The sequence below is a fragment of the Alosa sapidissima genome, chromosome 1 (assembly GCF_018492685.1).
Source record: "Alosa sapidissima isolate fAloSap1 chromosome 1, fAloSap1.pri, whole genome shotgun sequence".
Taxonomy (NCBI): Eukaryota; Metazoa; Chordata; class Actinopteri; order Clupeiformes; family Clupeidae; genus Alosa; species Alosa sapidissima.
This window is the reverse complement of record NC_055957.1, coordinates 43,862,342-43,879,511: the sequence shown is the minus strand read 5'-3', so window position 1 is coordinate 43,879,511 and position 17,170 is coordinate 43,862,342. Positions and strand designations below refer to the sequence as shown.

At 42.0% G+C, this 17,170-nt stretch overlaps 1 protein-coding gene across 1 annotated transcript in view; it reads right to left on the bottom strand.

Annotated features, from left to right (window-relative positions):
* onecut3b (one cut homeobox 3b) overlaps window positions 1-7,161 on the bottom strand; it is a 19,677-nt gene extending 12,516 nt beyond the window's left edge. Inside the window, exon 1 of the mRNA XM_042086131.1 lies at window positions 5,928-7,161. Coding sequence (XP_041942065.1) covers window positions 5,928-6,957 — 1,030 coding nt within the window. The 5' untranslated portion in view covers window positions 6,958-7,161. The remainder of the gene's footprint in view (window positions 1-5,927) is intronic.
* Window positions 7,162-17,170: the final 10,009 nt, after the last annotated feature.

Sequence of the window (17,170 nt, the reverse complement as noted above, 5' to 3'; positions counted from 1 at the left end):
GACAACAAGGGAATTAGACAGATTCTGTGTATCTGAATGAAGTTTCCCAGTAAAACCCTCAGTTTTAGGAGTGGTGTTTGGTTTATGGTGAGATTTCTCTACTGAGACAGAAACAGGGGGGAGGATAGAATCAGGAGTCGGAATGGAGGGAGGCAGCGATGAAAAAGCAGAGACAGAGGCAGAGAGAGAGAGAGAGAGAGAGAGAGAGAGAGAGAGAGAGAGAGAGAGAATATGAGAGAGAAAGAGACAGGGAGAAATAGAGATGGAGAGAGGCAGAGAGCAATGGGGGAAGGGAAGCAGCATGTATTGATCCACCATGTGCAAAGCCAGGCAGGCAAACATATGAGAATGATAAAGCTGCAGCCATTGTGAAGGCTCCCCAAAGCAGCAGCAGCAGTAGCTAGAATGAGGAAGACTGGATCACCAGCTGAAAGCTCTTGTCCTCTTTACCCACATCACACCCTGGGCACACTGGGGCATATACCGAACACAAATACTTCACCTAGACTGTACTGGACAATAGCCTGGGGGTCATTAGTTGGCAGGGTGGGGGGTGGCTTGAAAATGCAGAGTACAACCTCACAGGGGAGTTAGACTCGTTTGCTCATACATTTGCACACACACACACACACACACACACACACACACTCACATGCACACACACCCTCACACATACACAAAGCCCAGACATATTCCCACAAGCACAGGCAAGCAGGAACCATTTTACCGACACAACAGGCGACTTTTTGATAGGCTTGGTTGTCAATTGGGCTCTGTGGCAGTGCGTGTAGTGGGAAGGAGCACCTTTACGGATCCCAAGTACAGTACACATGCCTCCGACTGCCACAGGTCAATTGTGCATTGTCGTTGGATCTTGTGTACTGTGTAGTGCATTTGGCTGCTGGTCGGTCACTGTATGGGAAATCCCCTACCTACAGCACAAAGAACTTAACACCTTTCCTGTGTGTATCTGAAATGAATGATTTATTCACCACAGCACTAGAGTGCCACACCACAGGAACAATCCCATGCTATTGTAGACCGCAGCGGAAAATGACACTTCTGAAGGAGCTGAGTTTAAACCAACGCTATGTTGAGATGCTATACATGAAAAGCTTTCACAGGAAGAATAGAGAACATAAGAAAGCTGTTCACTGTGAAGGACAACACACAATCGCTGCACTTTAGATGTCATAGATAGAGTAACTCACCACACAGCTATAAAAACAGCTGAAAAAATCTCCATGATTTGTTGGCATGAACTAATTACAGATAAGATCAATTTACGTATGGTCTTATAGTTAAGCCTTTTTACGGAAAATGGCGAATTCATGATAAGGACAACTGATTTTTATCATGAACTTAACATATTTCAGTTTGAATTAACATCTGAGATTGATTTACACTACGGTTTTAGCGATGGATTTCAATCCTCTCAGGTCCAGCATCCCTACATTTATTAGTTGACCACTGTAAACTCACAAGCATTGATTATGCTCTATAGCATTCACAGAGGATAAACCAAAGCAAGTCCAAAAACCCCACAGGGGAAGTGTCTTTGGCTGTGTTCAGTTTGGACACAAATAGCAAAGTTGGATGCATTTCAAACCACATCTTCAAGCTGATCTCCACGTCACGCGCACTGTAACCGATCCTCCGCCAAATGCTGAACCTGCCGGCAGGGCTCTCTCAGGACAGTGCTGAGGTCAATGCTGAGGTGACTCACTACTCTGGCTTGTTCTTCTGTTTGTTTGCTGACTCAGAGGATGACTCTGGGCCAAAGGAGGGCCGGCACTGGCCCAGCTCTGGTGGCCTAGACGTGCTCAAGAGCCAGCTGATAATCATGGATGACTATCTAAAGCTGAATGTCATCACCACGCTGCTATCTATCCAGACCAACACGATCCAGGACACCAGGCCCGAGGACAGAAACAACACACCCATTTAAACCCTCCAAAACAAGAAATATAACTAGCTTTTAACAACGCAGACACTATCATCGTCACAGGGTGTTCAGCAGCAGAAGACCCTGGTGACCTTATTGTCAGGTACCTTGGGGATCTCTTTGCTCCAATGGTGTCAAACTTAGTATTCAGATTGATTTCAACCCCTCTTGTGGATGCATTCAAGTGCCAGAGAGCTGCTGTAGTCTAGGTCTTGGCCAACAGTTCATGCTCACTCAAAAGACTTTGCTGCATTAGAGAGAAGGGTCCTTAAGTCTACCAAACGTAGCCCATTACAGTCTGAGTGGCCTTGAGGGATCTCACACAATGTCACGGCCTGTTGTCATTCCCTGATATTTAAGTGTTTGCCACTGTGGCCCTTACCAACATGCCAATGTGCTAGAACACACAAGTCAATGACAGCAGGGATGACATTGAGTACAATAAAAGCATATACATCAAAATGAAAAACCTGAATGCATTCATGATTGTATACATCAAAATGAAAAACCTGAATGCATTCATGATGGTATACATAAAAAAGAAAAACCTGAATGCATTCATGATTGTATAACATTTAAAGATCAGCAATATTCAACCCTAAACATTGAACATTCAATCTCCTCCCTACATATTTTTGACAAAGAAAAAGAAAACAGCAAACAAAATATCTTTTAAAAGACATGCATGCATGTCAGTATCCTTGGTATTGGCCTGGAGAAATTAGTCATTCTAGACCAGCTATTTTCCCAGCCTAGGGTCCAACCAGCTGATTGTTTGTATAAAGCCACATATGCATGTGTGTGTGTGTGTGTGTCTCACAGGACTGTTGTTCCTACACACTCTCTTTCTTCACAGTCGGCAAGTTCCAGCAAAGTATTCCCACAACATTCTTACAACTACACGACAACACGACAGTATACGGGTATAGCTGTCACAGGGAACTCAAGAGGGACTGTATACTGTATGTATGTATGTATGTATGTATGTATGTATGTATGTATGTATGTATACTGTTTATGGATTGTTCTAGTGACTGGGGTCTGGAGTGGAGAGGGGGCCCCAGTGTCTATACAGTGCTCTCTCTCTCTCTCTCTCTCTGCAGGCCCAGAGGGACTTCTCACCCGCAGTGTGAGCATAGACACTGAGCTCAGCGCTTCTCTCCCTCTATCAGGGGTCTGCTGCTTCTCTGTGTGTGTGTGTGTGTGTGTGTGTGTGTGTGTGTGTGTGTGTGTGTGTGTGTGTGTGTGTGTGTGTGTGTGTGTGTGTGTAACGTTGAGGTGGACCACACAGCCTATACAGCACCTGCTGCAGTCTCCATTCTGAATGTGAATGGTTTCTTGTACATTATATGTTTATAAGATGGTTTGCCCATCATTTTTTACATACTATCTCATTTACTGGTGTGCAAGCATTTGAAAGCTAAAAGCCACACTCTCTATCATATGAGGCAAACAGACAGAGAGATAGACAGATGGATGGATGGATGATGGATGGATGGATGGATGGATGATGGATGAATAGATAGATAGATAGATAGATAGATAGATAGATAGATAGATAGATAGATAGAAATGATGAGACATCACACAGATGACGTCTATCAGCATTCACAGACGGGAAGATGACCTTCTTGACAAAGCTTTGGACTATTGCTTTTCTTCACCCTGATACATCTCCATCTTTTTGCAGGTTACAGTTGTCACTGCTGAATTTATTTTAAAAAGTAAAATGACAATACATGATTACTGATTACTAAAACTGAATTAAATATGACAGGAGCAGTTGAGACAAGAAATGGTATGTAGAAAGCAACACCTCTGGGATTTTTTACCAACAATGCTTTAGTAATTAGTAGATTAATAAAGATACTATTTAGCCAGTGGGGTGATGATAAAGAATAATGATGCCATGGTATGAAAGTCTTCCTCCAAGACACACCTGTGTGTGTGTGTGTGTGTGTGTGTGTGTGTGTGTGTGTGTGTGTGTGTGTGTGTGCATACTGAAAGAACAGAAAAGACAGAGAGACAGAGAGAGAGAGAGTGAGTGAGTGAGTGAGTGAGTGAGTGAGTGAGTGAGAGAGAGAGAGAGAGAGAGAGAGAGAGAGAGAGAGAGCAAGAGGAATGAAATACATATTTTTCTTCATGTTGGCTGAGCAATTGATCCCATTTGATGAACAGGTCATTAAGCATTCATCCCTGCATGCTTTGAACAGTGGCAGAGGTGGACCAGAGACAGTGACCTCCCGAACCACAGCCAGAGACCACTCTGCTCTGTGCTCTGTAAGGGCGCTGCAAGTCAATAATCTGTTTATTTTCTGGAAAGTTCCACCCACTAAATATAAGGCCAAATTATGCATTTTAACGTTGATTTGGCAGCTGAGCTGGGTAATAATAATGGAGAATATGGTAAGAAATAAATCCCATTCACAAAAAAGTATTTGATGTCCCGTGACTGTAAAATTGACTGTGTCCAACACGTTTGATTATCTTCTTCACAATAGAGTGTTTAAACATGGCAATATAGGCTACATTAACTAATTAGATATGTTTTGCCTAAGTTGATACTTGATATATCCCCAGAGGTTATGTAGTATTTATGTGCAGGGTGAAAGATTGAATAAACGCCTGATTGTTCCACTGATATGGCTGATCAGAGATGCTAGATGTAACCTATAATTCAGGATCTAGACTACATACTGTCACAGATACACCCTGCTATTCACCGCCTTAATCCTTGCGATTAGGTGAACAAGAACATATGACGGTTCTGCAAACTATTCATTCGGGAGATGCAGTGGAGCAGACGACAATTCTACATTTCAGCAATGTCTTGTTAGTTCTCGATTTAAAGCAAAATCTGGGTAAAGAAAAGTCGATATATCAATACTGGATACAACATCATAATTTAAGGAATACAAGGCTTGGGATGTGGGTCTTTCTCTGCCACGCAAAATGATAACGCTCGCTCGATTAAAAACACCGTTTGCAACCATAAATGTCACAGTCAAATAAAAGGGAGTTAAACAAAGAGTTCTTAATGAAAAGCTGACCAGTTAGTGTGGTTGGCTGCCTTTTAGAACCGAATCGAGAATTGATTGGTGTGCTCCATTTAAAAGGGACACTGGGAACTCGGTTATTGATCAACGGGAGGTCACGCACCCCGACGATCTCTCCACGTTCAGGCCCAACTTGTTTGCGCCTCGCCGCTTATAACGGTTGTCGAGTCCCGGCGGAGAAGGCTACGACCAAGGGGAGGTATCCAGACCACCACGTCTGTCCTCTCCACTGAAGCCCACTGAACACAATCGCAGATTCCCCATCTGCTGGAAGACCATGCGGCCTATAAACACCCGTCAATTGACAGAAAGTAAATGCCTGACAGCACATTTATCCAACGATTTCGGTCAAAATTACTTTCAATTTAAAATGTAATTTTGCATGTAAACTATTCAACCAAATGAAAGCACATAGCTTTCAAATAGTCTATTTGATTTGGTGATATGGTCTCCAGCTCTAAAAAAAATAAAAGGACATGTTTTTAGCTATAGGTTATTAAGACATTCTCTCTAATTAGGTTTATGTTTGTGGTTATAAAATTCAAATCAGAGTCCAATGTCTGCATTAGTGTAGGTCTTACAGCACTGTCTGCGTTTGAAAAACTGTCGTGTAGGCCTACAGAAACAATTCATGCTTTAGTTGTAGCCTACACGTGATCATGGCAACACTGAAACAAAAGGTGAGATAGAATGTCGGCGCTGGCCCGAGATAAACTCTGCTCTGTCTAGATTTATGAAAACATACTATGTTGTTGTTATGCCATCGGGAAATATACGGTTAAAACCCTTAAATGTGTCACCACATATTTCAATTAAGTATTATCATCAGTTCGGGGACTAACACATTGTACAAAACGATTAAAACGTTTATTGGTGTTGTTGTTCATTTCATAATGAAACTGCCAGGTCGAGGCTACACAACAAACCTGCTAGTCGGAGAGCTGACATCCGCTGAAACTCGGGTTCCTGTAACCATTTCCACATGCGCCGAAATGTTTCCCGGCCGGACTTCAGTTTACTCCATGGCTTCGGGTTCCGCAGGAGGTCTGACAAAGTACCCTGTGATCGACACAAGATCCGCTGGGCGAAAATTGCTTGAGGTATGCTGTAGCGTTTTAGCTCTGCTGTGATCCGTTGTGCCACCTCTTTGGTGTTGATTTCCTCCACCTGTCCAGACCCTCCACCTTGCCCGGCCCCGACACCATGCCTCTCTCTTTCGGCCAGCATGGACCCATTTGCCTGTGAGTGTAGGTGGCTATGCGGGTGCATGCCGTTGAGGTTAGATATCATACCATGGCCGTGTCCCCCTAAACTCCGAGCGAGGTGCTCCTCGCCACGGGAAAGCATCGCCGCGTGGGATTCAAATCCTCCCGTGGACAGCATCTTGTCGTTGGCCAGGTGCGCACTGGGCCCATACGCGGATAACGTCTGCTGGGAGTTGTGTAAGGAGCCCAGGCCGTTGGAGAGCGGCGACAGTTGCGGTCCCATCCCGGACATATCTTTGGGGTAATGCCCATACAGGTTGCTCATTGATGCCAGGCCTCTGTCGTCTCGCATCAGGGTAAAACTCCCACTTACGTTGCCGGTCGCGAGGCGCTGATGCGCGGCATGGTGGTGCGCGTGTGGGTGGGGGTGATGAAACTTGTCAGAGACGCTGGAGATAGGAGGAAGGTGCTGCAGAGGGGTCAGGGTGGTGTACGTGTTGGACAGGCTCATGCCGGACTCGCACATTGTCATCGCCGGGTGCAGGTGCCCGGAGAGCGTAGGATCCGTCCGGTACTCACCGGCGCCCTCGAGGATAGAAGCCATGCTGGAGACCATGGCTGAGCGTCCGTGCGATACTAAGTTCCGGTGGGATGCTGATGACGGTCGCCCGTGAGAAGAATTCATCAGGTCTCCCGCCTGAGAATGGGAAACGCCGTGCATGTTGCCAATGTTTTCCATTGTAAGTTCCATCGTTGAAAGATTATTTCTTTCCGCCTCCCCTCCCTCCCTCGTTTTTTTTCTGTCACTCACACACAACACTCGCGCGCACACTCTCTCGCAGTCCCTCTGTGTTGAAAAAAGATTCCCCGCCGAAAACGATTTCAAAGGCAACCCATTGATTTCGAGCCACTGCCCTCAGTCCAGCATGGTTTGATCAATCGTATTTCAGTGTCCAGCCGAAATGAAAAGAATTAATAAAATAAATTAGATTTTTGTTTAAAAAAAAGATCAACGACACACGCCTCTTTCTTCCATATGCTATGTCTGGTTGTTGAGGAGTGCATCGGTTGCGCGTGTGTCTCATTCGCTGTACAACAGCGCTTCTACTGTGAGCTGCGTCTGGACTGTGTGGGTGTCCACACGTTTGCGCGCTCCTCTGTGTGTAAAAGGCACGTGGACGCGCCCTGCTTTAGCACTGAGGTCTGTGTCCGGCTCTTCGACACACACACACATACACACACACACATATGCACAAAAGGAGGGAGAATCAATCCAATTCGGTCCTTTCCCCTTCTTTACGAGGATCGCTGATTGACCATAAGACGCGTTTCTTGAGTGCGCTATAAAACACAACCCATGTGTGACTTTATCCACCGAGTACCTCTTGTGTAGCCTACTCAACAGCCTCAGTGATGTTAGGTTATACACTTAGTTTCTCTCTAAAAAAGAAAGAGACAAATCTAAATACTCATGAGTGTGGTCATAACCCGTGCCAAAACATGAGGGTGGTAAATTACAAAGTACAAAATCAAAGTACAATTACAACTCTCAATTATTTACTCACTGCATCTCCTAAGTTAAAGGTGAAAGGCTTATTTGAATACATCTCCACTGTAGTAGAGATCAAACAATATAAATATATTTTTTAATTCAGTATAAGGAGGGTAGAATGGTAGAAATAAGTCAACACAGACGCAGGGACGAGTAGGCCTAACTCTGATGAGGATTAGAAAGATGACAGGGATATTTAGGTTCACATGGGATATATTAGTCAAACATGTGCTGGCTTTAAAATGTAAGCTGTTTAGAATTATTTCACTTTTGACATATATCCATCTATCTAGCATATGGACTGAAGTGGGAAAGGTAAGCGAATCAGTTAAGCACAGATCTAAAGAGCCATAATCAAGGCTAATGCATTTTGATCTATTTTTATATATATTTTTTTTTGTCGTCACCATGCTATGATTAGGGACTGCCACAGATGTTGGCTGTGCAGAACATTAAAGTTTCTACGTTAGTTGAAGATGCATGTTTTCCCCTTCTTGTGCTCATTGATAAATCTAATCAATATATTGACTGACACTGATTAATTGTGTTTGGTGACCCAGGGTGAGAGAGCAGCGCATAGGTCAGAAAGTTTAGAACTGGACGAGGGTGAGCGAAGAAATGCCTCGCGAACCTGGATCTCCGAGCCTTCCTGGCGTCTTCGATGTCGGTATTTGGTGCATGCTCATTTAAAGTTCCTATATTCATTTGGAAATGTTGACTGGATTATTGTGTCGTTGTTCTTAATGGAAGTCTAAGTTATATTTCACAGTTGACGCAATAGGCTATAGGCGCATCAGTGAGTGTGTGTCAATTTTATTTTATCCTAAATACCTGAGTTTTTTTTTTTGTGATATGTATCAATGATGTAGGTAATAGGCTTAGGCTATACACTCTCTCTCTGACTTATTCTCTTATCACTGTTGTAGATTTGCAGAAAAATATATGACAGCATTGATGACAAAATATTTTTCTGTAGCTTAGCCTATTATTCAACTAGTTTGCACAATTCCTGATCCAGCAAATTCAGGCCTAAAAGCAATAACGGTAGGCCTATTCTTTTTATTATCAAAATTACTAGGCTCTTTTTCGTTACCAGCTGCAACTGGGATTTGATATTCGACACATGATCTCTGAACAATAAGAACAACAACAGCAGTATAAATACTCTTTTGATCCCGTGATGGAAACCAACAGTACACAGCCTACTAGGTTACTAGCCTACTACTTCCAACAACAACAACAACAACAACAACAACAACAATGATAATAATAGTATGATGATGATGATGGTGATGACAAACTTTTCCCTAAAAAGTGAGGAACACCGTTTTGAACTACGGGCCTAGCCTACGTAGTTTTGCCGTAAGTCAAGAAGGAATGGGGACACTATGTTGCTGTCTTACGCAACACAAATAAACGTAGTGTTCTTGCTTTAGTGTCCACTATCGATGAGTCCCTCTATCGGAAATAAATTACTGTTCAGGGCCCAGTGCAGAATCCGTTAGATCCGCGATGCTCAGCGGCAGAGAGCCTTCGGTATTGGCGGCCTGACCGCCGTAGTGATGGATGTTGGCCATAACATTCCCTTATAATTCACTTGGTGTTAATTGTTCGTTTTAAACAATCAGTTGTTCGAATGTGTTTGCGATCTCAGCGTTTAGGGAAAGGCGTGGCCTGGGCTTCTCGATACGTTTATGCCAAAAAGTAGATCATGAGAAAGTGTTTATGTATTCTTATTTTTAAAAACAATATTTTTCTCAAAATATCACTTTAAAACGTGTGCGTTCTCCAATGTTTTCTTTGGCATTCTGGCACCGCACTCTGTTTTCCCCTAATTCAACTCCGGGACTATCTTAAATCCCTGATGCGCTCAAAGTCCAAAAGTCATCATTCCTGGGTATGATCAATTTTGCCCTGCATTCTCTTGTTTTAGAACCTGACTGACAAGGTTTTTAATAATGGGATCAACACTGCTGTCATGCCTGAAGTTTAACAGTTAGTTAGGCTATATTTTTGTCTTATAAAGGCCGAGGACATTTTAACTGAATGAAAGTTTTAAAACGAACCTAGGCCTATGTGATAGGCTAAAAACCTTTATGATAAAACTAGATAAAAAAACGCATCGTAGAACAGTTATGGCAAAGCGCTATCCTTTCTGTCTAGTGAAAAACTTTTTGTTTTGAACACAAGCGGCCAGCTTTATTTTTTATAAATTAAAAACATAAAAGCAGCCTTTTGTTAAAAAAAACTATTTTCAAACATTGTGGAGAATGAAGAGCTCAGTAACGAACCTGTATAATTCTGACAGGATCAAGTTCTGTGAAAGCATCGGAGGGCCAGGCTACACAGCCTGCATTGCAAAAATATTTACATCATTCCGGTCCTGCATTTGTATAGGCCCAGACTACGTAGCCTAATAATAATAATAATAATAATAATAATAATAATAATAATAATAATAATATACTACCACTAATAATAGTAACCATAATAGGCCTAATAATAAAAGGCATAATAATCATAATAATATAACACGCCTAATTTGCAAGGCTACTTCTGCGTATGTCCACATTTCATAGTCTATAGACTTAGCCTAGTTCTTATTGAGGGAAACATAGCAATGGCTCGGCATTTCAACGCACATTCCATTTTGAGAACAAGGGCTGCTACAGAAGATTTTCTTTCTTTGTAGCCTATATGTTTGCCATGTATAGCCTATATTTTATTTAATTCCTTGTTTGCTATAGCTGATAATGGTGAATATGTGTATTCTTATTTCAAATGAAAATGTAATCAAAATCAAGACGTTAGTGACATTTAACTCAGTAAACCTTGTTGAAATGAGACGACCAATTTGGACTGTCGTTCAATTGCAAGTTTTATATTTCACCAACCTATTGTATGGCAACATATTTAGACTACTTATTTACAAAAATATTTTATTTATATTTTAATTTTAAATGTAGATGTTTTATTGTGTTTAACTTCTCTGTATGGCAGCATCTAACAACCAGTTATCTATAGGCCAAACTATCTGCTTCTACTTCACTGCACTGATGTCTCAGTCTCTGATGCCCCTCCCGAACTCTAAGGTAGTCTCATAGACTCATCTTATGCTTCCTACGTTTTAAGTGAAGATTCCTCACGGCCGAATGCGAGAAACATTCCACATACTCTAAATTCACTTGTTTGATTCAGCTTCATGATGAAAATAAACACCTTCGAATGTCCTCCACATCCATGCACAGCAAAAGGGGGACATTGTTTCTGATTTCAGAAGCTTTTTCTTCACATTCATTTGGTATTTTTTTTCAATGATGGAAAATTCCTCATAGTGAAGATGTTGTCGGCACTGGCCGACCAGTTTTCTCTCCCCTTTCGATCGATTGGAAATCAATATCCGTTGGATCGATGTAAATACACAGGTTGCATATATGCAACATTTAGGCCTACACAGCAATAGAGAATATACCTGGAGAAAACAATATTCCTTTTATTGTGCAAAGGTTTGGAGATTTCTGTAAGGCTAGTGACACTAGTGGCAATCTTTTTCAACAAGTCCAATTGTTAGGCTATTCTTTTTTATCATCATGTTATTTGTAATAACTAATCCTAAATAAGAAATATAATATATAGAGGCCTAGGATATGACTAGGATTGATATTAACAAATATTATCAGAATAGGCTAGGCTACTTAAGAGAAACTAAGATAGGCTTTTTTTTAATCTGCTATTGCTTAACGATAATAGGGTCGTGGTAGGTCTAATTGATAAAACATTAGGAATACCTGTTATTACTCATTAGGCTGTATATCTTGTAAAACATAGACCTGTGTGAGACGTAGGCCTACTCATGAGGTAAAAATCCATGGATTAGGCTACGACATTCATCTTGGTATCGGAATGTCATAACCAATAGGCTACAATTATAATGATAAAAAATCGGACATTTTAGAAGCACCTTGAAAGATAAGTTGTCACTGAGCATTAGTAACAACGCGAATCCTTTAAACACGTGCATAGGCTACATGAGTCCTTAGACTTAACTTTTGTGATATTGGAGCGTGGAAAGTTCTGATGCACTACACTCACTGACTGTAGACTGTACACTGACTGTGTGTGTGTGTGTGTGTGTACCTGTGTATGTGTATGTGTTTATTTCTGAGAGAAAGGTGAGGGGGGTGTTCTGTGCCAGTGCCAAGCAATCATCAGTCAAGCAAAAAGGGTTCACTTATTTGCTGTTTGCTCGTTTGTAAGTTTGTTATGCTGACGGCTGTGTATTACTAAAAGCATCTTAACGACTTAATGAGGAACAACTTGCAGAACGACTTCCAGTTACGCTGCCAGCTGTGACTATGGAACCCAAGTCAGAGCCATCTGTTTACAGAGGTGTGGACACATACACAAGTCTTTCTTAAACACATCATAACACACAATAATACAATAAATAAATAAATAATACAGCATGTGTAGCAAATGATTTTTTCTTCTTTTTTTGTGATTTGGATTTTACTCATGGTGTTGTGTGAAAGAGTATGCAGCTCTTGTAGCCTACACTTTCTATATCAGAAAACACTATACCGACATGTTTGTGATGATTGATAACAGGTAGTGTGTTTTTTCCTGTTTGAATACAAGATGTAGGCATATAGCAGGTACACACACACACACTAAAATATTTATTCTTTTTGTTATTGGTATTATTGTTATTATTATTATTATTATTACTATTTATAATAATATTAGCATTATTATTATAAATAAATTAGAAACCTTCTTGACATCCAAATTCACTGGAGAACTGGTTGCTAAGAAACAGTGGAAGAGATGGATTTAGAGGGAATAGTCAATCAATTCTACAGGGAGGTGTGTGTGTGTGTGTGTGTGTGTTGGAGAAAAAGAGAAGACGGGGGGTAATGGAGGAGGGGAGGGGCCTTACGGTGGGGACGGAGGCCATGTTTTGAGCACTGGTTGCATAAATCTTCATTTTATAACAGACAATGAGAGAGAGAGAGAGAGAGAGAGAGAGAGATGTTATAGTAGACTGGACGGTATGGCACTGTGGAGTCTCAGGTCTTTCATTGCTCATAGTCCTGGTAGCATTTGTTTCTTATCAATACACACGCAGAAACAGACAGACAGACAGACACACATACACACACACACACACACAAAACACACATGACTCAGCCATACACATACAAACACATGCAAACACACACACACACACACATACAATTCTGTTGAGGAGAATGGATATTGATTAGGCCTCTCCCCTGCTCTGTGCATGCTGCTGGGTTGTGTACAGTGCTGCTGTTCTTCCCTTGTTCCCTCACTGCTGGACATGTTCTACTTTCGCGACTGTTTCACTTTTCTGGGCTCCGTCTGAGCCTTTTCATGTCTTTCTTGTCTTCCAACACTTGGTTTTTCCCTTTTCGAGGCAACTTATGTTCACTCTGGTGCCTCAGCAAGTCCAAAAACAGCAGTGACATGGAAAAACTGGAGCATCCCACTGCAGGCATATTCTCTGAATAATCCATCCATCCATTTATCTATCTATCCATTTATCTATCTATCTATCTATGTAATTCTGTTCATCCTTCCATCTCTTTTCTCTTTCCATATTTCTGCTAGTAGCCAGAGAGACTGAGAATGGTTTACAGAATAATTGAAGAATCCTTGTGGCCAATGTTGCAAAAGGCCCTTTCACACTATAGGAACTTTTTGTATTTCCTAGAACATACAGTTCCTAGAACGCATTTGGACAGCATGGAACTGGGGATTAAAGTGACCAGATGTCCCGAGTTCCGAAATCCAAGCACTTGTCCCGAATCCCGAATCCTGCCCTAATTGTCTTGAAAATTATGCTAGAGCAGAGTCTCGAGTAGTTTTTGCCTAAAAACTGTTCATGGTGGTTGAACCAGCTCCCGCTCATTGGCTGCAGCAGTCCCTGTATATATTTAAAAAAAAAATACTAATAATTGTTTAGCCTACTGGCTCCAATTGATAATGCACGTATTGATAATAAGCTAATTTTCAATTTTCATTCATTGTTGACATGGTGGTATCAGGCTGGTGTCTCGGGACCTGATGAACACGCCGCTAAAAGCACAAACATTTCTGCAGGTACCAGGAGGAATGTGTAGGAAAATACGAGAGTGCCAGTTGCAGTCATGAGGACAGGGAAAGTGTTCGTATGCATACATTGACTTATGTTGCAGATGTCTGGGTTACACAAAGCTACAACAACACAATCATTGTATTTCTTAATGACTGACATTTTAGTTTATAAATAAAAATTAATTTAGGCATAAAGTCCTATTAGCTTTACAAGTGTTATGGAAAGGTCTGATTAACATGCACCCGCCCCCCACCCATTATCATCTGGTCAGCCTAGATTAAAGAGTTCCTCTGACCGCAGTTCCTACAACTATTTGAGTGCCTACTTTGGGGTAGGGTCTTGTAAGAATTGGGCTACTAAAGTGTGTTAAGGCATCTCAGAGTTCCTACTGTGTGCGATTGCAAACAGAACAAAAATACCCTAGGAACTGTTCTTCTAGGGGTCACCTCTCCAGTTAGTACTTTGTAGAACTGTGTTCTTAGAACTGTTGTAAAAGACACAAATGCAAAAATGTGCCGCACCAATATCTTATTACAATATTGTCTGTTTTGTTGTGTAAATGCTTTGTGCATATACCTTATGTGTGTATGTGTATGTATCATGGGTGTGCATGTGTGAACCATCCTCATCATCGTGTGAATGTTAACCATGCTCTCATGGCTCTAGCTGTTGCTGAGGTCATGGTTTATGCCCTGTGGGGGGTGCTGTTATTTGATTAACCTCTCTGGTCATCGTGCTGAGTGATGGCCGAGCTCTTATCTTGACCCCGCAGAAACAAGCCGTCCCTAATCAGACATGGTGCGCTATCAGGGCCGGCATGCACAATGGGGATTAATTGATCCTCTTATGCCAGTAGATAAAGCAGTATTGGTTTGCCCACCTAACACCCGCCAGCCAATCAGCATCCTTGGCACTGGATTTTGGGGTAGTCGTGGTCCAGTAGTGTGTGAGATCAGGCTTTGATTGACACAGGAATGACGGTGAGTCAATTAGAATCACATTGGTGTGAGAGCTGTTTAATCATAGCTTGTGTGTGAGTAAACACACGCATGTCTCTTTACAGCGCAAACACACGAAGCTGTGCCTGCGGGACAGCAGTCACATCCACACACTAGATGAGTTTCTGATGTGCCTCTGTGGATAATTAAACAATGACACCAATGCTGTGAAGACTGACATACAGATTGAAAAAAAAAAATCAAATTGACAGATACAAATGTAGATGGCTTAGTAAGGCACAACACTACAGTAGTATGTTATTATGTGGTTCCTCAGTGGGAAATGAATATCTTGCGGTATGTGTGTTTTTCTAGTCCATGTCTGATCTGAGAAGGTCAGGCAGGCAGACAGGCAGTGAGTGACAACTCTCACTAGTTTCAGCCCAGAAATCAAAACATGCGGAGGGAGGATGTGGCTGCACCTTTCTATAAATCTGATCGATTGTGCGGGAACAAAGAAAATGGGGGGAGGCAGGACACGGTGTGTGTGTGTGTGTGTGTTATCATGCTCTTAAATCAAGCATGTTCTAAATAATTTAAAGCAGACCAATGGCTATATACATCAGGACCCTACATTCCAAACTTAAAACAACATATGCATATAGGTCCTGGGGTACTTCAATACATGGGGATGTTTCTGAATATGAATGTGCCTTTGTGTGTGTGCATGCATGTGTGTATGTGCAAGTGTGTGTGTGTACAGTATGAGAGTGAGAGTGTTGAGCTTGTGTTAAGGTGATTAGTCTGGTTGGCCAGCGATAGAGAGAGTTGATCAATATGGTATTGATTGGTAGCCGGGCAGCACCAGGGGGATAGAAGGAGGAGAGGGGTTAGAGGGGAAAAGGGAACAAGGGAAAGAGAGAGAGGGGGGGAGAAAGAGAGAGAGAGGAAGAGAGAGAGGGGGGGGGAGAAAGAGAGAGAGAGGGGGGGAGAAAGAGAGAGAGGAAGAGAGAGAGAGGGGGGGAGAAAGAGAGAGAGGGGGGAGAAAGAGAGAGAGAGGAAGAGAGAGAGGGGGGGAGAAAGAGAGAGAGAGAGGAAGAGAGAGAGGGGGGGGAGGGGGTTGGGTGGGAGTGAGCTGCAGGTTGACTTCTAAAAATCCTTTACTCTGCAGATGACAAATAATCTTTTCAATGGAAGGCAGCGCGTAAGCGCTAATAATTCTGCCCGCTCCAAAAGGCAGAGAGACACGAAGTGTGGGCTTTAACGGCGTCCAGTGGGGACAGCCATTGTGTGAAATAAACATCTGAGAGTTCCGACAGAGCCGCGTGTGTTCGCAGGCAAGCAGACATTTTAATTTTTCCAATACACTGGCAGGAGAGTCCTTCCAGCTGCCCACTCTACAGAGGAGAATGGAGCTGTCGTTGTCCGTATGTGTGCAACCTGTGGCCACACGTTTACTTTTGTTCTGTATCTTTCCTTTTTCCTTTGTCATCCTTTCTTTCTTTCTTTTGTTCTTTCTTTCTTTCTTTCTTTCTTTCTCATAAAACAAAGAAATGTAATCCCTTAATTTCACTTAAACATACATGATGATCCATTGACAACAGGAGAGGTAGCATTTTGTTGTGAGACCCGCCGCCTTTCATGTTCTGTTTGCATGTTTCCACTACGTTGAAAAATTGATATCTCTGCCTCAGTAAATGAATGATTAAATAGCTGGAGAGTTTCTTACACAAAGCAGGAGGAAATCGAACTCAATGCAGATCTGCAACACCAAGCAAGGCATTCACTACGGCAGCTACTTTGCTGCAGAAAGATTTTTGTATTGAAGGATCTTAAAAAAACAGTTCAGATAACTTTGCATAGATGAAAGCAATGGTATTTCACTATGTAGTGCATATATTGGTGTGTTTGTGTGTGTGTGTGTGTGTGTGTGTGTGTGTGTGTGTGGAGGTCACTTTACGTCCGTGCCCTGAACTAAACAAATGTCAGAGATCAAAGATCACACAGAAGTGACCAATCAGATACCATTACCCTGATCAACAAACTAGGCACCACTCACAAATCCATAATCCATAACAATATTGAAGTATTTCAAATCCCTCCAAGGTAATGCTTTAGACTGTTTCCACTCTAATCAGTAAATTGCAGTTGGGAAACCAACAAACAATGACTACGGTCTTGCAGATCTCACAGGTTACTCTTAGGGTGCAATTCTGATACGCATGTTTAGTTTTCTATATGCATGATCCTGGCCATCAAAGATACTGTGTTGATACATACTGTGTTGAAATAACATGGCTGCATAGGCAAAGGGAGATTATATTTAATTTAATTTAATTTAATTTCATAGAAG